The sequence below is a fragment of the Nelumbo nucifera genome, chromosome 5 (assembly GCF_055504915.1).
Source record: "Nelumbo nucifera cultivar China Antique chromosome 5, China Antique-T2T, whole genome shotgun sequence".
NCBI lineage: Eukaryota > Viridiplantae > Streptophyta > Magnoliopsida > Proteales > Nelumbonaceae > Nelumbo > Nelumbo nucifera.
In genome coordinates this window covers 85,152,248-85,173,784 of record NC_142653.1, presented here as the reverse complement: position 1 = coordinate 85,173,784, position 21,537 = coordinate 85,152,248, and the positions used below count along the sequence as shown (strand labels likewise).

The following is a 21,537-nucleotide window of genomic DNA, read 5'->3' as shown; positions in this document are numbered from 1 at the left end:
TCCCTTGGTTGTAGGGCCCAAGGGGAGTTAGTTCCAGTAGCTGATGCCCTAAGAGATACATAGAGCAAGGTGTAGCCATTCAGCTAAGTGAGATCTGTGTAAAACAGATCTAAAAGAGAGGACTGATTTCCGCAGTCCTAGAGCAGTTCGTGGGTGAAGGTTAACCTGCGATAGCAGTGATTGGTGTGTGGTAGAAGCCACAACAGCTAGGTCAGGGTGCGGCAACAGTGGCCAAACACAGCAGAGTTTTTTTTTTTGGCTCAACACTTCAACTATAAGTGGCAGCTTGCGACAGCAGTGAGTGGAGCAGTACAGCAGAGTGGGAAGGGTATTACAGCCCTAAAACAGATCCTCAGGTCTGAGATTACAGTGCTGCAATGTCCGGAAGTCTGAAGAGGTTTCACATAACCTGTGTGACAGTTTTGGTACTCTTGCAAGTCGGAGAAGATGTCTTTCATATATGGGGAAGTTTCTTCTAGAGATATTAGGACTAGTGGGAGGTCTCCTAATCTGGAGAACCCTAATTTGCACAGCCTACAGATAGCAAGTGTGTTACTTGATGAATACAACTTTAGGGAATGGTCTGTTTCGGCCATGCTCTTTATCACATCCTGGGATCTTACAGGCTATTTGGGCGGGCAGAAGAAAGAACCCGAAATAGGGAGTGCTGAATATGCTGTTTGGAGAAGAGAGAATGCTACAGTCATGTCCTGGCTGCTTGCTTCAATGACTCCTAGGGTAGCTAGGACGGTTCAACACTTCTCCACAGCTGCCAAGATATGGGAGAAGGTGTCTAAGACCTATGGGAAGAAAAAGAATAATGCCCGAATCTATAGACTGAATCAAGATATTGCTGCCCTGAAGCAGGGAGACATGAGTGTTGCTACATACTTTGCTACATTAGAAGGATTGTGGGAAGAGCTGGATCACCACCTCATCATAGACTGCGAGAATGCCAGAGATAAGGAGAAACACGACAAACAAGTTGAAGAGGGTAGAGCATTCAAATTTTTGGCTGGCCTAAATCCGGTATATGAGAACATAAGGTCCCAAATTCTGGGAAGAGATGAGATGCCTGATCTACATCATGTCTACTATCTTGTGAAAAATGAAGAGGTGAGAAGAAAGGAGATGTAAGTTGATGCCCAGACTAAACCAGTAGAGCAGTCTATAGAACATTCAACTCTCATTTCTACAAGCCAAAGGGGGAACAAGTTCTTTGACAAGAGACACTTGAGGTGTACTCACTGTGGGGGAGAAAAACATGTGAAAGAGAACTGTTGGGTTCTCTACCCTCATTTGAAACCAGCAGCATTGAGGAAAGAGAAGAAGCACCAGAAGGGCCATTCGGCAAGTGGGAACCTAGCAGTAAGTCACAGCGATGGAGGTTCCAAACACTCATCCACAGTTGCTTCCTCTTCTTCGGGACAAACTACCAGTTCCCAAGGACATGGGCCTATGGATTTTGCAGCTGATGAGGTAGAGGTACTTAGCCGGGCACTGGCCTGCCTGAGGACAAATTCTCTTGTTTCCACCTCCCTTGCCAGATCAGGTATTGTTTCAACCTTTAGTGCAACTAGTTCCATTGATCTAGCCTCTTGGATTCTTGATTCCGGTGCAACTGACCACATGACTCACATGTCTTCCTTATTCTCTTCCTATCGTTTAATGTCTGGTCAAGACAAGATGAAGGTTGCTGATGGTTCCCTCTCTACCATATCTGGGAAAGGAGTGGTTGACCTAAGCAAGGACATCTCCCTCAAATCTGTCTTACATGTTCCCAATCTCTCTTCAAATCTTTTATCTGTTTCAAAACTTACCAAGAACTTGAATTGTAGCATAACCTTTTTTCCTACCCATTGTGTTTTTCAGGACAGTTTGACGAAGAGAACGATTGGGAGCGGTCATGAGCGTGGAGGCCTCTACTACCTGGATGCAGACATCAGTTCAGCCCTTCAAACATCTACTACTAGTGGTCAATCTAATGTGGAGTCATTATCTAAGCTGCACTTGTGGCATACTAGACTAGGTCATTTATAGTTCTCGTCATTGAAAATGTTGTTTCCAGAATTGTTTCAGGGTGTGTCAAGTCAAAAGTTACTTTGTGAAGTCTGTCAATTATCAAAACAGTGTAGAACTGTGTACTCAACTTCTAGTAATGAAATTCAAGCACCTTTTGACTTAGTGCATTCTGATGTTTGGGGTCCTTCTCCCATTGTTTCTGTGGATGGCTATCGATACTTTATCAGTTTTATTGACCACTATTCTCGATGCACATGGATCTACTTATTAAAGACACGAGATGAAGTGCCGCGGGTAACCATGGCATTTTGGAAAATGATTGAAACACAATTTGGCAAGAAAATCAAGCAATTCAGGTCAGATAATGCTGCTGAATATTTCGAAAGATCCTTAAACTTGTTTATGGAGGATGCGGGAATGATTCACCAGTCATCTTGTGCTAGTACCCCCAACAGAATGGGGTTGCTGAGCGCAAGAATTGACACTTATTGGAGACTGCACGAGCTTTATTATTTCAGCACAAGGTTCCAAAAGGCTATTGGTCTTAGGCAATCCTCACTGCATCATATTTGATAAACCGAATGCCATCTAAGGTCTTGGGAATGAAGACTCCATTTTCGGTTCTTTGCCCTCATCTCCCTGTTTTTTCTCTTCCACCGAGGGTCTTTGGGTGTGTATGTTTCATACATGTCAAGGATCCAAAGAAGACAATTGGATCCTCGAGCTACCAAGGGAATCTTCTTGGGTTATTCTCCTACTCAGAAGGGATACAAGTGTTATGATCCAGTCACCAAGAAAATATATGTCACAAAAGATGTGGTGTTCTTTGAGTCTCTATCCTACTTTCAATCTTCCTCGGATCCTCTTCAGGGGGAGACTAGTAGGATGGAAGAGGACCCTCCGGTTGATTCTTCTATTCCCCATTTCTTTGTGCTCCTCTCTGCCTCGGATCTTCCATCTTCTCCTCTTGATCCTCCTAGTTGTGGTATCCCAGGTGAATCTAGTGAGGCTCCCATTGGCCCGGCTACTACTAGTGATGTGGAAAATGTTACTAAAGGATCCAACAGGCAGCAGAAAGATATCAGAGTTACCTACAATAGAAGGAAGAAGAGCCCTCCAACTCATGACAACAACCAATTGGACTCGGATCAACCTGTCTCAATAACTCAAGGTAATCCTATCAATTCCTCTGACTTGGATCTTCCAATTGCACTTCGTAAATCTACTCGTTCTTGTACTATCAGATACCCTATTGCGGATTTTGTGTCTTACTCACACTTGTCCCCTAGTTATTGTTCTTTTGTATCTGCTCTCTCTTCTGTGCATGTTCCTACTAGGTACTCTAAGGCTGTGTCTGACCCAAGGTGGAAAGAGGCTATGAATGAAGAAATGAAGGCCTTGATGAAAGCAGGGACTTGGGAACTAGTAGATCTACCGGAAGGGAAAGGTACTGTTGGATGCAAGTGGGTGTTCACCGTGAAGCATAGGGAGGACGGGTCCATTGAAAGATACAAGGCTAGACTCGTGGCAAAGGGGTTTTCTCAAAAGGAAGGAGTTGACTACAAAGAAACATTTGCTCCCGTAGCAAAACTTAACACTATCAGAGTCCTACTCTCATTAGCTACAAACTTCTCGTGGGAGCTTCATCAGCTGGATGTGAAGAATGCTTTTTTAAATGGTGATCTACATGAGGAGGTATTCATGGATCCTCCACCAGGTTATGAATTTGGCAGAAAAGTGTGTAGACTGAGAAAGGCACTATATGGCCTTAAACAGTCCCCTCGTGCCTGGTTTGAGAAGCTATGTGGAGCCATGAAGAAAGGCAGTTATACTCAAAGTGGGGCAGACCATACTCTATTTATAAAGAAGAGGAATGGGAAACTTACTGCTCTTATCGTCTATGTAGATGATATGGTAATTACTGAGGATGATAAGGAGGAGATCAACAGACTGAAGGAGGTCCTAGCTGCTGAATTTGAAATCAAAGACCTGGGTCAACTGAGGTACTTTCTAGGGATTGAAGTTGCTAGATCCAAAGAGGGCATCTATTTATGTCAACGGAAATACATCCTTGACCTTCTACAAGAGACAGGCATGTTGGGGTGTAGGCCAGCAGATACTCCAATAGAACCGAATCATGGTCTACAGGAGTCAGTGGGAGAGGACTACCCTGATAAGGAGAGATACCAGAAGTTAGTGGGGAAGTTAATTTACTTGTCCCTCACTCGTCCCGACATTGCTTATGCCGTTCATGTTGTTAGCCAGTTTATGCACAATCCCAAAATTCCTCACATGAAGGCTGTAGAAAGAAAAAACAATAGAATTGAAGTTGAAGGATATACTGATGCAGATTGGGCTGGTTCTGTGGGTGACAGAAAGTCGACTTCAGGTTACTACACTTTTGTTGGGGGAAATCTAGTTACATGGAGAAGTAAAAAACAGAATGTTGTTGCAAGGTCTAGTGCAGAGGCAGAATATCGAGCTATGGCTCATGGTGTTGCGGAACTGTTGTGGCTTAAAATTCTTCTTGGTGAACTAGGAGTGAAGACTGAGTGTCCTCTCAAGTTGTACTGCGACAACAAGGCTGCTATCAACATTGCAAATAACCTAGTGCAACATGATAGAACAAAACATATTGAGATAGACCGCCATTTTGTTAGAGAAAGAATAGTCACAGGAGAACTCTGCATTCCTTACACTCCCTCACAGATGCAAATTGCAGATGTTTTAACTAAAGGGCTAACCACAGTGAAATTTTTGGACTTACTGGGCAAGCTAAACATGATTGACATCCATGCTTAGCTTGAGGGGGTTGTTGGTTCGGCTAATATGTTGTTATTCTCTTGTCTGGGCTGGGTATTAGAGTCTCTAGTTAATGGGCCTTAGTAATTGGGCCTAATTGTATCTCGTGTTTTATTAGACTGGGTGTCCCATCACTAATCAGGGGCATCATGGTCCTTTCATGTAAATTATGTTTTGCTCTTATATTAGTGAACAGTGCTGGCTGATGAACAGTGCCCATTCGAACACATCAGACTCTTCTTTCTTCTTCTTCCTCTTCTTCTTCTTCTTCTCAACTCTCTCAACAGGTTTAGTTCGGCAAACAAGGGTGAGGTAAAATCCCTTTCTAACCAATGATTTGGATCTATCCATTGAAAATATCGCCTGTCTGATCTCTTCTTCACTAAAATCCCTTTCTAACCAGTTAACTTATTGTTCAGATATCCTAGTCCAATCCAAATCTTCCAATGTTGGCCTCTTATTCAACGGTTTCCTATAGATTGATTTGAAATGATCCACAAACAGTCTTGCTACCTCATCTTGATTTGTGACTTCCTACTCATTCACCTCTAACTTAGCCACGAAATTGTTTCTTCTCCTCTCATTAGCCAATGCATGGAAAAATTTTGTATTTCCATCCCCTACCTTAATCCATTTGTGTCTTGACTTTTGTTTCCAAGAAATTTCCTCTCTCAGAAGAACCTCTTCCAAATCCTTCTTTAAATTTCTTCTCAAAACCCTTTCCTGCTCACTCATCATCCTTTGGGCTTCTTTAGAATCTAGTTCCTCAATCCTAGACACCAAATTAATTTTTTGCTCCTCTATCCTTCCAAAGTGTTCCCTATTCCACTCCTTGATTTTGGATCCCAACCTTTTCAGCTTTTTGTGGAATCTCACTCCCTTCCACTTCACCCCTCTTACATCTTCTCTTCACTAATCCCCAATCAAGTGCATAAACTTCGGGTGAGTTAACCACATATTCTCAAATCTAAACGGCCGTGAACCGGAGGCTATTGTTTCAGGACTTAACTGGATAGGGCAATGATTAGAAGTGACTCTAGGTAAGGCTCTAGCAATCAGGTTCCTCCAATGGTTCTCCCACTCTTGGAAATTATACCAAGTAAAATTGGCTTGTAAGAGGGGTAAATCCTTTAGACCACAAATATTAATGAATTCATTGAACTTTCTCATGCTGGTTGTAACTGTTATTTGGGGGTTGTTGAAGGGATGAGAGATCCATCATATGGATGGCCGAACCCTGTAGGTATGGGCGAAATTTCAAAAATTTCTCTCCCATGTGGGAATCACATTCCCTATTTTAGAAAACTTCATTTTCAAGGATCAATATTGAACCTAAACCAGACCAGATCTGAAACCAAAAGGGAGTGGAGGGATATACCTGATACGAAGTAGTAATAACCTCCGATGAAGGCGTTCATGCCCAAGGAAAGATCCAAAGACTGCTTCCACCGAAGATGACACGGTGCAGGATGAAGCAGAATCAACAGGATGGTTCTTCAGCAAGAACCGAATTCTTTAGCAAGAATCTGATGGAGGGCTAGTGAGCACGACTTCAGATTACCTTTTCTGCCAAAAGGTAATATCAAGAACTCTTCTTGATCGCTCCCACAAGTGGAGATCGAACTGGTATGGCGGCAAGAGCAGGAGAAGGAGACAGTGCAGTCAAACTATGTTGTCTCTCTCTGGAATTCAGCAGTCAATCAGATGATTTCTGATGATGTGCCTTGAGGGTTCGCCCTGCTCTCCTATTTATAGCCTTAAAGAGAGGTTCTCCTAATCCCATTAGGAGTTTCCTAATCCAAATCTTGTATTTGGATTTAAGCTCTTTTTAAGAGATAAGGATAATCCCCTATCTTATCTGCAGATAAAGATCAGCCCTCCTAATCTAATTAGGAGTTTTCTGATCCAAATCTTTATTTGGATCTAGACTCTCTTAGTGGATAGGGGCAATCCCTTATCCTATCTGTTGGTCTAAATCCCAGAACCGCCCTCTAAGCCAGTTCGAATTGGGCTTTAGGCCCATTAAGTCCATCTGCTCATTTAGCCTCCTAACTGCTGCCCAGTTGGTTATCCTTGTATGGCGTGGGACCCAAACATTGATCTACACATCAGCCACATGGGTTCAGCCCAACCTCTGTTACAAGGCTTGGCCGAATTCACTGTAGGAGACAGTGAACCTCTGAGTCCAGCACCGTGGGCTCTTAATGGGCCCAACATTTACACTAAATGGTCCCTGGGTCAAGTCACCTTATAAAAACCCAAGGACTGTGGGCATATGCAAGATCTCATCAGGTATTACCCTCAATGGTCTTACACTTAACCTCTCAGCCCATAATGATCAAACACTGCCCGACAAGAGAAGACCTTTCCCTCGGTTGTAAGGAACAGTGCTGCACTCTCTACTCACATGGATCCCGGGAATTAAAACCTTTTGCAAACATTTTGAAACCATAATATATATATGTATATCTCTATATAAATATATTTTGCAAAACGAATTTCAATGGTTGAAATCGATTGCCGGCAATTTTGGTTTCCATCAGAGAGTGCATCCCCGATCATTCACTTTGTTCGACAAAGGGGCTGATCCTATCACTATGATCACCCACTCAGATGAATTCTTGGACTGTCCCAACATACCTAGGTTTTGACCCCCTCTAAGGATCTCACTGATTGGCATATCAAAGACAACCCAATCCAACACCTAGTGTAGTATCATAATCGAGTTTAGGGGTCAGGTGTAACATTCCAGTTTTGCCCATCTATCTCCAAGGTCCAGGGCAATACTAGAATTCAGGTCCGGTTCAGGGTTTCCAGAAAACCCACACTGCATGTACCTCAGGTCTCACCCTGGCAGCTGAGACAAGCCACCCCGACCAACTTGGTGGCACATCAGTGTCGGCCTTGGCAAGATAAATCTCCCCAAATCTATCCAACGGCTATGAAGATTCTAAACTAACATGAGTCTCATATGTGTCCAGTTTAAGGGTATTACACAGAAACACACCGTAATAACATGAATCAAATATGTACTTTATTCATTTACATTATGTTTGCTAGAATACAACAGCCGAAGAAGAAGAAGAGAAGAAGATTTGAGAAAGGCGGCATAAACTTTTCATCCGGCTCTACAATCTTATATAGATGATTATAAAATAATATTACTTGAATGGACTAGAATGCCTCTGATTAGTGATGGGACACCTAGACAAATAAAACAAATAAAATATTAAACAAGTTTAGGCCCAATAACTAAGAACTTAAGACACAAATATGACTAACATAAACACTAAAAAACAGCCGAACCAACACTCCCCCTCAAGCTAAGCATGGATGTCAGTCATGTTTAGCTTGCCAAGTAAGTATTAGAACTTCGTTGAAGCTAGTCGTTTAGTTAATACATCTGCAATTTGCATCTCGGAAGGAGTATAAGGAATGCAGAGTTCTCCTGAGACAATTCTCTCTCTAACGAAGTGTCGGTCAATCTCAATGTGCTTCGTCCTATCATGTTGCACTGGGTTATTTGCAATGTTGATGGCAGCCTTGTTGTCACAGTACAGCCTGAGAGGACACTCGACCTCTATCCCAAGCTCACCAAGAAGGGTCCTAAGCCACAGTAGTTCAGCAACACCATGAGCTATAGCTCGATATTCAGCCTTTGCACTTGATCTAGCAACCACATTCTGCTTTTTACTTCGCCATGTAACCAGATTTCCTCCAACAAACGTGCAATACCCAGAAGTAGACTTCCTGTCTCCAACAGAGCCAACCCAATTTGCATCAGTGTATGCTTCAATTTCAATTTTATTGTGTTTTTTGAACATAACTCCTTTTCCTGGGCAAGTCTTTAAGTACCTAAGAATTCTTTCCACTGCTCTCATATGAGGAATCTTTGGAGAGTGCATGAACTGGCTGACAACATGTACAACATAAGCAATATCTGGTCGAGTGAGAGACAAATATATCAACTTCCCTACCAGTTTTTGGTATCTTTCTCTATCAAGGTAGTCCTCTCCAACAGATTCCTGTAGACCATGGTTCTGTTCTATTGGAGTATCTGCAGGTCTACACCCTATCATACCTGTCTCCCCTAGAAGGTCAAGGACATACTTCCACTGACATATATAAATGCCCTCTTGTGACCCAGCAACTTCAATTCCAAGGAAGTATCTCAGATGGCCCAAGTCTTTGATCTCAAACTCAGAAGCCAAGAACTCCTTTAATATTTTTATCTCTTCTAGATCATCCCCTGTAATCACCACATCATCCACATAGACGATTAGTACCGTAAGTCAGCTATTCTATTTCCTTATGAACAAAGTATGATCTGCACCACTTTGAGTGTATCCCACTCTCTTCATGGCCCCACAAAGTCTCTCAAACCAAGCCCGAGGAGACTGTTTAAGGCCATATAAAGCTTTCCTCAGTTTACATACTTTCCCATCAAAGCCATAACCTGGTGGAGGATCCATGAATACCTCTTCACGTAGATCACCATTTAGAAAAGCGTTTTTCACATCCAACTGATGTAGCACCCATGAGAAATTTGCAGCTAATGACAATAACACCCGGATTGTGTTGAGCTTTGCGACTGGAGCAAATGTCTCTTTGTAGTCAATCCCTTCCTTTTGAGTAAACCCCTTTGCCATAAGTCTGGCCTTGTATCTTTCAATGGACCCGTCCTCCCTATGCTTTACAGTGAACACCCACTTGCATCCCACAGTGTTCTTCCCTTCTGGTAGATCCACTAATTCCCAAGTCCTTGCTTTCATTAAGGCTTTCATTTCATCATACATAGCCTCTTTCCATCTTGGATCAGACACTACCTCTGAGTACCTAGTGGGAACATGCACAGAGGAGAGAGCAGACACAAAGGAATAATAACGAGGAGATAAACGTGAGTAAGAAACAAATTCAGCAATGGGGTGTCGGATAGTACAAGAACGGGTAGACTTACGAAGAGCAATGGGGAGATCCAAATCAGAAGTACGAGTGATAGGATTACCTGGAGTTGCTGAAGCATATTGATCCGAGTCCGATTGATTGCTGCCATGAGTTAGAGGGTCTTTTTTCCTTCTGTTGTAGGTGATTCTTATATCTTTCTGTTGCTTACTGGTGTCCTCAGTAACATCTGCAACATCAAGAGCGGTAACAAGTGCAATGGGAGCCTCACTATGTTCACCCGAGATGCTACAACTAGGAGAATCAGGAGGAGAAGATGGAAGGCCCGAGGCAAAAAGAGGCACAAAAAAGGAGGGGGAAGAAAAATCCTCTTCCATCCCACTAGTCTCACCCTGAAGAGGATTATGGGAAGAATGAAAATAGGAGTGAGACTCAAAAAATACCACATCTTTTGTGACGTATTTCTTCTTGGTGACAGGATCATAACACTTGTAACCTTTCTATGTAGGAGAGTACCCTAGTCTTACCGAAGCTGTTGCAGGTCTGAGAACCCCTTGTAACAGGTCTGAAACCAAGGACAATCCACCTCTGTACTGTGCTGAACTCTTCTGGACTAGACTGGGCTTTGACTTCTGCTGTAGTAGACTGTGATCACCCGTACGATCTGTACTAGGACTTTCGAAGTCAGTCCTTCCACCTAGATCTGTTCCACACAGATCTCTCTTAGCAGCCGAATGGCTACTATCTGCTGCAAGGTGTCTAGTAGGGCATCGATTGCTGGAACAAACTCCCCTTGGGCCCTACAGCCAAGGGAAACCCTAGATACTGTGTTCTATGGTCTGCCCTAGGGTTTCTTCACAGCGACCAAGATAGGAGAGAGAGAGAGGAGAAAGAAAGGAATAGGGATGAGCAGAAAAAGTGGCGGCTGTAATCGGACAGATGGATTAGTGCTCTGATACCATGTTTGCTGGAATACAGCAGTCGAAGAAGAAGAAGAAGAAGAAGAAGAAGAAGAAGAAGAAGAAGAAGAAGAAGAAGAAGAAGAGAAGAAGATTTGAGAAAGGCGGCATAAACTTTTCAGCCGGCCCTACAATCTTATATAGATGATTATAAAATAATATTACATGAATGGACTAGAATGCCCCTGATTAGTGATGGGACACCTAAACAAATAAAACAAATAAAACATTAAACAAGTTTAGGCCCAATAACTAAGAACTTAAGACACAGATATGACTAACATAAACACTAAAAAACAGCCGAACCAACACATTAAATGTCATAATGTACATCATTCTGATTGGAGCTAAGGGCATACACTATCTAACAGTTGTTAGATTCCTTACAAAACCTAATTACATTGAAATCCCCCCCAAGACACCAAGGACCCTCCCATAGACCTCGTATGCCATATAATTCTTCCCACATCTCATTCCTCTCTCTATAAGTGTTTGGCCCATAGACATTGGTTAGAACCTAGGTGAAGCCATCCCCCACATTCCTGACCTTTAAAGACATAGAAAATCTTCCTATTCTCTCCTCCACTGATTCTACAACATCCTCCCTCCATAAGGTTACTAGACCTCCAGAGGCTCCCTAAGGAGGAGCCGAAGTCCAACAAACTCCTCTTGATCTCCATACACTTCTAATCCATCTTCTATCCAATTCTGCCAACTTGGTTTCCTGTATCAACGCTATGTCCAGTTTCGCTCTTCTTAGTAAGTCTTTAATTGCCCTTCTCTTTCTTTCACTTTCCAAACCTCTCACATTCCTAGTTAATGCACTAGCTTCAGCCACCTCTCCCCCCAAGTTGGAGCTTCTGTAGTAGTCCTTCTCTTGAGAATTTACTGCTCTCTCCCTTTGATCTAATTCCTCCTCCTCTTTATACTCCTCCAACAATGTGCAGATCCTCTCCCATATTCTCTCTAATTCCTCCTCCTGTCTCTCTTTAGGTGCCACTTCTCCCTCTTCCCCCTTTTTGTCGTTTTGTGCCTTCCTTTTTGAGGAATGGTATAGTATAATTTCATTAATCAAAACCAGCACCCATGTACAATAAGACACTGTACATTGAGAATATTAGACCTGTTCACGGGCCGGGCCGGGCTGGGTTCGGGTTTGGTCCGGGTTTTGCCTCTTTATTAACAAAAAATGTCCAGGCCCAAGCCCAAGCCCAAGCCCAATCTGCTCATAAAATGTTCTATTTATGGTGTAATTTAATAAATACATATTATATATTTATTATATATAAATAATGTATATTTCTATTATATGTAATAGTATCGGGGTGGGCTTATTTGAGAAAGCCCGAGCCCAGCCCGAAAAATAGTCGGGCCCGGTATTTAAAGACCGAGCCCGAGCCCACATCCCTGAAATTTTGTCCAAGCCTGAAAAATATCGGGTCGGGCTGGGCTGTCGGGCTACCCGGCCCATGAACAGGCTTGAGAATATACAAAAAGCCACTATATATTTCCACATTTGGTACTCCTTTTGCTTTACATTGTTTTTGTGTGTATACTTCCTAAACAACCATTCTTTATAATGAAAATAGTATATCATATATTAAAAATGCATTTGTTGCCATTACAGAACATCCAACACTTTTGACTTTCATTGTTTTAGTTATTTTCAGGTAGCGACTAAATTTCTAATATATTACAGCTTCTTTAGGGTGCTTAGTGCTTAAGGCAAGTGCTGAGATATTCTCTTGACGATTGACCAGGGAATCTGTGAAATATTTGCAGTTATGACTTACATGCCTCAAGATTTTCGTGGTACAATAATCAGACAGCAAAAAGAGCGTTCAGAGAGAAATAAACAAGCTGAGGTCAATGCTTTAATTAATTCTGGAGGAAGTTTACATGATCGATATGCTCTGTTATGGAAACAACAAATGGAGAGGTTTGACTACTTGTTTTCAGTTATCATTAATGGAGAAATCTCTGAATAGGATGACAAAATGGAAAATTTGATTTCTAATGCATGATTTCACTTCCAGACGACAACAGTTAGCCCAGCTTGGATCTGCAACAGGTGTCTACAAGGCACTGGTGAAGTACTTGATAGGAGTACCACAGGTATATGTTCATTACTTGCTTGTATTTAAATCTTTATTTTCTTGGGGACATCACTTTGCTATCCTATATTCCTATATGACATGTAATCTGTGTTGGTCCTTTTTCCATTTTGCTTTTATTCTTTTTGCTGTACCATTCAAGTTGCATTTAATAGGCTTCTTTGTTTCTTATGCACAGCCACTACATATAGAGCTCTATGTCATCATAAAGCTCTTCCATGTAGGAATAGAAAAAGACACTTATGCAAATAAATCATGGTTTAATGTCCCTAATTTCCCTAATATTTCTATTTCCACTTCCATGGGTAGTGACATGAAATTTTACTAGAATCAACACATTTCCTAGTGAACACTACCAGCACTATGTGTAATACAAGTGATAGTATTATAACATAAGTTGGTGACAATATTGTAAGTATGTGGAGTAAATGTCATTTCCTGCCTAACTTACATGTTTACCACTTTGAGCTAGCTCAATATTCATTTCAACTTTTTACATTTTCTATGTGTAGTACAAGTGATAGTATTTTACATTTTTACAATTTTACCACTTTGGTTGATCTATTACAACTTTTTACATTTTCTATGAGTTTAAATTTTGCTTTAACTCATTCTATCGTGAAGCTCTAAATCTTAAAGTTTATAGGGCAATTTCAGAACATCTTCTTTCGTCTATAACCTTGGTTTCTTAGCTCTGTTTAATGATTTGGAACAAGATAATGATTTAAAAGGGTGTGCCTATGCTTCTTTTATCATTTCACAAAATATCATTCCATATTTTACATTTTTTACAATATTTCCGATATTTCTGACATGTTTCTTATATTTGGATGACCGACATTTCCACCGACACTGACATTTTAAACCTTGCTTATGCCCTGTTTCCACTACATATAACAAATTATATAGCTTCTAACAGTCCCCCTCAAGCTGGAGCTTCATGACATTTAATCACCTCACATAAGAATTGACAACTTCACTTGTGACCTTTTCTTTCACGAAGTGACAGTCTACTTTTATGTGCTTGGTTCTTTCATGGAATACAAAATTAGAAGAAATGTGAATTGCAGCTTAGTTGTCATAGAATAAGTGAGAATAAACTTATTGGTGTAGAGAGTCTAAAGACACCTACTTTAATCTCCTATAATGGGTGCTTCAACCAAATTAAATAAATTACAAGTGGTACGAGTCATGGTTCTGTATTCTGTTAGACAATTGTATGCCCTTAGCTTCAATCATAATTATGTACATTATGAATTTATTGTAAATGAATAAAGTAAACATTTGATTCATGTTCCTGTGGTGTGTTTCTGTGTAATACCCTTAAACTGGACACTTAATGAGACTTGTGTTAGTTTAGAATGTTCACAGCCATTGGGTAAGTCTGGGGAGATTTATCCTGGCAAGGCTGACACTAGTGTGCGGCCAACTGTTGGAGTGGTTTGTCTCAGCTACCAGGGTGAGACCCGAAGCACATGCAGTGTAGGATTAATAGAACCTTTGAACCAGACCAGATTTCCAGTATTGCCCTGGACCTTGGAGATAGATGGGCAAAACTGGTAAGTTACACCTAACCCCTAGACTCGATTATGATACTACACTAGATGTCGGATTGGGCTGTCTTTGATGTTCCAATCAGTGAGATCCTTAGTGGGGGTCAAAACCTGGGTATGTTGGGACAGTCCGAGAATTCATCTGAGTGGGTGATCATAGTGACAGGATCAACCCCTTTGTCGGACAAAGGTAATGATCAGGGATGCACTCTCTCTGAAGGAAACCAAGACTGCCGGCAGCCGATTTCAATTGTTGAGATTTTGTTTTGCAAAATATATTTATATAAAGATATATATATTATGGTTTCGAAATGATTTGCAAAAGGTTTTAATTCCCGGGATCCATGTAAGCAGAGAGTGCAACACTGTTCCTTGTAGTCGAGCGAGAGGTCCTCCCTTGTCGGGCAGTGTTTGATCATTATGGGCTGAGAGGTTAAGTGTAAGACCATTGAGGATAATACCTGATGGGCTAATCTTACATCTGCCCACAGTCCCTGTGTGTTACAAGGTGGCTTGGCCCAGAGACCACTTAGGGTAAGTGTTGGGCCCATAGAGCCCATAAGATGGGTTTCAGGGGGTGCACTGTCCATAACAATGTATTCGGCCGGGCCTTGTAACAAAGGCTGTGCTGAACCCATGTGACGGATGTGTAGATCAATGTTTGGGTCTCACGCCATACAAGGAAGCCCAATTGGGCAGCAATTTGGAAGGCTAAGTGAGTACATAACCTTAAATGGGCCTTAAGCCCATTTCGAACTGGGCTGATTTGATCAGTCAATTAAAAGGGGCGAATTCTGATATGGATCAGCTGATAGGATTGGGCCTACACCCTATCCACTTAGAGATTCCAAGATCTAAATGAGATTTAGATCTGGAAGCCTCCTAATTAGATTAGGAGATAGCTTATCTAATCTGCAGATAAGATAAGGGTTATCCCTTATCACTTAAAGGGACTTCTAATCCAAATATGATTTGGAATAGCAATTCCTAATGGGATTAGGAGCTGATCCCTTTAAGATTATGAAAGGAGAAAGGGGCGGCAACTGTTAGTGATTGATGTTCAACTCTCTTCAGAGCTAAAAATCACAAGAAGAGAGATTTCTGCACCCTGCGAATTCTCTCTTGCCGCCTCCTTCCTGTCGCCGCCATCACCTTCAGTTCGATCTCCAGTTCTTGGCAGAAATCAAGATCTGATCTTGATTCCAATCTTTTGGGAAAAGATTGGTTGGAGTTGTACTCACAAGCCATCCAGTTGATTCTTGCGAAGGGTCAAGTTCTTTTGGAAGAACATTGCTGATTCTGCTCCATCCTGCACTGCGCCATCTTCAGTGGGAGCAGATTTTGGATCCTTCCTTAGGCGTGAACACCTCCATTGGGAGATACTGTTTCTCCGTATCAGGTGCATCCTCCTTCCTACTCCTTTTGGTTCAGATCTGATTTGGTTCATGGTTCAAGATTGATCATTGAAAATATGTTTTCTAAAATAGGGAATTCAATTCCCTACAAAGATGGGAGAAACTTTTTTGAAATTCGCCCAGTCCATTCCGCAAGACTTGGGCGTCCATGTGATGGATATTCCATCCCTTCATATTCAGCTTCAGCCCTGCTTCTAGTAACCTATGGTAGACTTCTTATTTGTTACACCTTGATAATACCTTCCCAATAGCTAGTCCTTTGGTTTTGCATAAATTGACTCAATATTCCCACATTAAATGATATATTAGGTCTGGTAATAGTAGGACAGATAAGTTTACCCACCAATCGCCTATATCTTCTTGGTTCATCCAATAGCTCCCCCTCACTATCAGTTGTCTTAGTATTTGAGTCGAGAGGAATGTTAACTAGCTTAGCTCCTAGTAACCCCATTTCTTCCAACAAATCAAGAGCATACTTACGTTGTGAAAGGGAAATCCCTCACATTGATTTGGTCATCTCAATTTCCAAGAAATACTTTAGATGCCCCAACTTTCTAATAGGAAGGAGAGAGGTGAACAAATTTCTAATAGGAAGGAGACAAGTGAGCAAAAGAAACATAATGAGTTGGTAGAAGTACATTTACTAGAAGGTCTAGATCAGGTGGACCCTTTAATGATAAGGGTGATGATGGCACAATTGTCTAAAATCAAGAAGGTTAAGACCTGTCTAGTAAGGAGAAATAAACCAGAAATGAAGAGAAAAAAAGGAGAGAAGAAAAGAGGAGAAGAGAGAAGAGAAGAGGAGAAGAGGAAAAAAGAAGAGAATGCGAGGGTTCGACACTCTTGGTCTGCTGCCCCAAATGTCATTTAAATTAAGGGCCTGTTCGTTTCCTCTTAACTCTTATCTCTTAAGAGGAATCTTTTAACTTTAAGAGAAAAATGGTTGTTCGTTTCCTCTTATCTCTTATCTCTTAAAGTGCAATCATACATATTTTTGTTTTCCAATAATACCCCCAAAAAGACAAACAAAAACTCTAATATATGTGGTCAAAATAGATATTTGATAATTTTCAGAATTCAGAATTCTGAGTTAAGAACAACATTCTCTGCATTCAGAGTTCAGAGCAATATACCTCTTAATGTAATTATTGACATTACACCAATACTAATATACCTCTTAATGTAATTATTGCACTTTCAAATGTCAGACTTCAAAGCAAACGAACAGGCCCTAAGTCTTCAATATTAAGTGGTACAATGATAGGAATACCCCTGTCACTAGAAACAATAGAAAAAATCTAACAGTACTGTAGACAAGAAAAAACATATGAGCAGGTGGTGGGACCACAAGCTGGTCTACCATTTTCTCTACACTCCCCCTCAAGTTGGGAAAATATATTGATCATTCCCAACTTGCTTAAATCTGCCTCAAGTTTGATTTTGTTGATTGCCTTGGTGAAGACATCGGCAAGCTGCATATTAGTGGCAACATACAGAAGGCACACTTCTTGAGAGGCAACTTTCTCTCGGATGAAATGTTTGTCAACTTCAATGTGTTTGGTTCTATCATGCTGTATTGGGTTGTGAGCAATGTTGATGCCGCCTGATTATCACAATACAACATTAAGGGTCTTTCAAACTCAATTCCCAATTCTGTAAGGAGAGATTTCAACCATAATATTTCAACACTTCAGCCATAATATTTCAGCAACACCATTAGCCATAAACCTGTATTCAGCTTCAGCATTGGACCGAGCAACAACATTTTGCTTCTTGCTCCTCCATGAAACTAAATTTCCTCCAACAAAGACACAATACCCAGAAGTAGATCTCCTATCATCAATACAACCTGCCCAATCTGCATCAGTGTATACTTCAATCTTCATATGGCCACTATTTTTAAAAAGCATACCTCGGCCTGGACACCTCTTCAAGTAGGCTAAAATTCTCTCAACAACAAGGAGGTGTGAGGTCTTGGGAGACTGCATGTACTGACTAACAACACTTACAGCATACAAAGTGTCGGGGTGAGTCAGACATAGGTAGAGAAGTCTTCCTACAAGCCATTGATACATACCTTTATCTTCTAGAGGCTCACCATCCTCTGCATTAATCTTATGATTTTGCTCAATGGGGAGTATCAACAGGCTTAGCTCCTAGTTTTCCTGTCTCTTCCAAGAGATCAAGAACGTACTTCCTCTAGGAAACAAAAATGCCATGCTTGGACCTCACCACTTCTATCCTAAGGAAATACCTCAACTCACCCAGGTCCTTTACTTCAAATTCTTGATTCAGCAGCTACTTAAGAGGGTTAATCTCATCAATATCACTTCCTGTCATCCACATACACAGCTAGGAGATTCCAAGTAGATTCTTTCTTTTTAAAGAACAGAGTGTCGCTAGGTTTGGATTGAATATAGCCAAATCTTTCCAAAGCAAGTCTGAATCTATCAAACCATGCCCTTGGAAATTGTTTTAGACCATACAAAGCTTTCTTCAACTTGCAAACTTTCTTACCAATCTCACCATAGAAACCAGGAGATAACTCCATATACACCTCCTCCTGCAAGTCACCATTTAGAAATGCATTCTTAACATCCATCTGAAATAGAGGCCAAGAGAAGTTAGCAACAGGAGACAATAAAACCCTGATGGTATTCATTTTTGCAATTGGTGCGAAGGTCTCCAAGTAATCAAAACCATAAGTTTGAGTGTATCCCTTAGCACTAGTCTAGCTTTATACTTTTCAACTGTACCATCAACATTATACTTCACTGTGAATATCACCTACACCCAACAAGCTTCTTCTCTCTTGGTTGATCAACCAGTTCCCAAGTATCATTCTTTACAAGGGCATCCATCTCAACCTTCATTACTTCTACTCAAGGACATCTTGAACTGTTCTAGGAATGGGAATGGCAGCAATGGAGGCTAAAAATGACTTATATGATGGTGAAATGTGATCATAGGAAAGGAAAAGAGAGATACAATGGGCAGAGGATAAGGTACATTGACGTTTCCCCTTACGTTGCAATCAGAAGGTCAAGGTCATCTGAGGATGGCAGAGGTACAATAGTGGAAGAGGGTATGTCATCAGTAGGAGGAGGAGGTAAGGAGGAAGCAATACCTGAATCTGGTGCTGTATAAGAGATGGGAACTGGCCTAGACTGATCATTACTAGAACCAACTTGCCACCACCATCTTCTGTGAAACACTCTCAATTCTTTACACTATTGACAACTCCCTTCAATACACTCCTCTCCACTTGTAGGAATGGGCAAAGGAACATCTCGAGCAAACACACCTTGCTCACCACTCTCCCCTTGAGGTGAAACCCTAGGGTAATAAGGGACATCTTCAAAGAAGATGACATCCATGTATACAAATCTGGTTCTCGAGACAGGGTCATAGCAACAATACCCCTTTTGATTTTGTGCATACCCTAGGAAAATACATTTGGTAGCCTTGGGATCAAATTTTGAATGGGTAGGCCCAAGGGTTTGGACAAAACAAGTGCAACCAAAGGTTTTTGGAAGAATAGAGAACTGATCCTTATCAGGATACAACAAGTTAAAAGGAGCTTTGATGTCCAAGACCCATGAAGGAATCCTGTTAATGAGATAAACAACAGTAAGAATGGCATCCCCCCAGAAATGAATAAGAACATTAGTATTCAGCATGATGCTTCTTGCAACTTCAAGGATGTGTCTGTTTTTCCTCTCAGCTACACCATTATGCTGAGGTGTATGAGGACAAGTGCTTTGATGAATCACTCCATGTTCAAGGAGATAAGAGGATAGGGGTTTTGCAAAATATTCTTTGGCATTATCCGATCTGAGATTTTTTATTTTAACCCCAAAATGAGTCAGGATCATTTGATGAAAAATGCGGGTCAAAGTGGGAACCTCATCCCGAGAGCGCATGAGGTAAACTCATGAAAACGAGAGTGGTCATCAACAAACAATAGAAGGTATTTGTACCCACCTATAGCCAAAATATGATAAGGCCCCCAAACATCAGTATGCACAATTTCAAAAAGAGCAGAACTTTTATTACTTTGTGAATAAGTTGATCTACAATGCTTTGCCAATTCACAACACTCACACTTCAGACTAGACACTTGGATTGACTCAAACAAATTAGGAAAAAGACTCCTTAAAGACCCAAAAGAGAGATGACCCACTCGATTATGCCAAAGCATAATTTGACTCACAAGCTGTGACACAAAAGACTTCCTATCTTCTTTCCTCTTCCCAGGTGGATGTTCAAGCAAGTAGATCCCATTCGTCTCACGGCCAGTTCCAATCACCTTCTTGGTAGCCAGATCTTGGAAAACACAATGATCAAGGAAAAAGGTTACTGAACAGTTTTGGTGTTTAGTGATACTACTGACAGAAAGCAGATTAGTGCTTAGTTTAGGAACATGCAGAACTGGGGATAAGGAAATAGCATCAGAGACATTGATGTCTCCCTTGCCTGAAATAGGGACAAGAGAGCAATCAGCAATAGACACTTTGTCTCTCCTAGAGGAAAAGCAATAGGTGTGAAATAATGAAGATAAACTGGTCATATGATCAAATGCACCTAAATCAATAATCCAAAAATGGCTAGTGTTACCTGGGGTAGAGGCATGATAGGCAGAGGCCCTTGTACTTGATTGAGCAAAAGCAGAGATGGAAGTAGAATGAGACTGTCCAGAGCCATCAACTCCACTCTCCAGTTGAGATAAAGCAGCCCTAACAGCAACCAATGCATCAAGAGAACTAGATCTAGTGTTGGGAGTGGATGGAGCTCCTGTGATCACAACTATAGATGAAACTCCTGTGGTTATAGCTGCATTAGCATTTCCCTTCTTGTTCCTAAGTCTTTCTGGAATTAGCTGAGGATGAAGCTTCCAACAAGTGTCCTTAGTATGTTTTGGCTTCTTATAGTAGTCACAAAACACATCCCTCTTTCCATCCTTCTTTATCTCCCTCTCCTTATCACCTCCAGTCTTTGGTTTTATAGCTGTTAAAGCTGATTCCATGGATGGAGCTCCTGTGGTCACAACTATAGATGAAACTCCTGTGGTTATAGCTGCATTAGCATTTCCCTTCTTGTTCCTAAGTCTTTCTGGAATTAGCTGAGGATGAAGCTTCCAACAAGTGTCCTTAGTATGTTTTGGCTTCTTATAGTAGTCACAAAACACATCCCTCTTTCCATCCTTCTTTATCTCCCTCTCCTTATCACCTCCAGTCTTTGGTTTTATAGCTGTTAAAGCTGATTCCATAGATGGGATCTGCAACATAACTTTTCTTCTACTCTCCTCACTATGTACCAGAGAGTAGGCTTGAGATAAAGAGTCACACTCTCTAGTGAGAAGATGCTGTCTTACAATGTCATAGTCAGAGTTCAGCCCAGCCAGGAATTCAAGCAATCTATTTTTCTCAACCAATTTCTTGTATGTAGCAGCATCCTTTTGGCTCTCCCACTCAATAGTCTCAAGGTGATCAATCTCATACCACAATGATTTCAAGGTGGAGAAATAGACTGACATAGGTTTCTCCCCCTGTTTAAGATTATTCACCTTCATTTTCAGTTCATAGGCTCTAGCACCATTAAGGAGCTAAGAATAGGTTTCCTTCATATTGTCCCAAATCTCCTTAGCTGTTTTTGCCCAAAGATAGTTTCTATTGATATGGGGCTGCATAGAGTTGCATAACCAAGTCATTACCAAATAGTTTTCTTGAACCCGTTTAGCAAGAGAAGGGTCCTCCTGTACTGGTTTCTC

At 41.2% G+C, this 21,537-nt stretch overlaps 1 protein-coding gene across 3 annotated transcripts in view; it reads left to right on the top strand.

The window, feature by feature from the left end:
• Window positions 1-21,537, top strand: part of LOC104612935 (retinal-binding protein) — a 152,800-nt gene that overhangs the window by 42,878 nt on the left and 88,385 nt on the right. For 2 of the 3 annotated variants that reach the window (XM_010280593.3, XM_088887374.1), the window contains exons 4-5: window positions 12,468-12,624; window positions 12,722-12,800. In XM_010280593.3, coding sequence (XP_010278895.1) covers window positions 12,468-12,624; window positions 12,722-12,800 — 236 coding nt within the window. Of the gene's footprint in view, window positions 1-12,445; window positions 12,625-12,721; window positions 12,801-21,537 lie in introns of all 3 variants that reach the window. The other variant, XM_088887375.1, reaches the window with a different exon arrangement.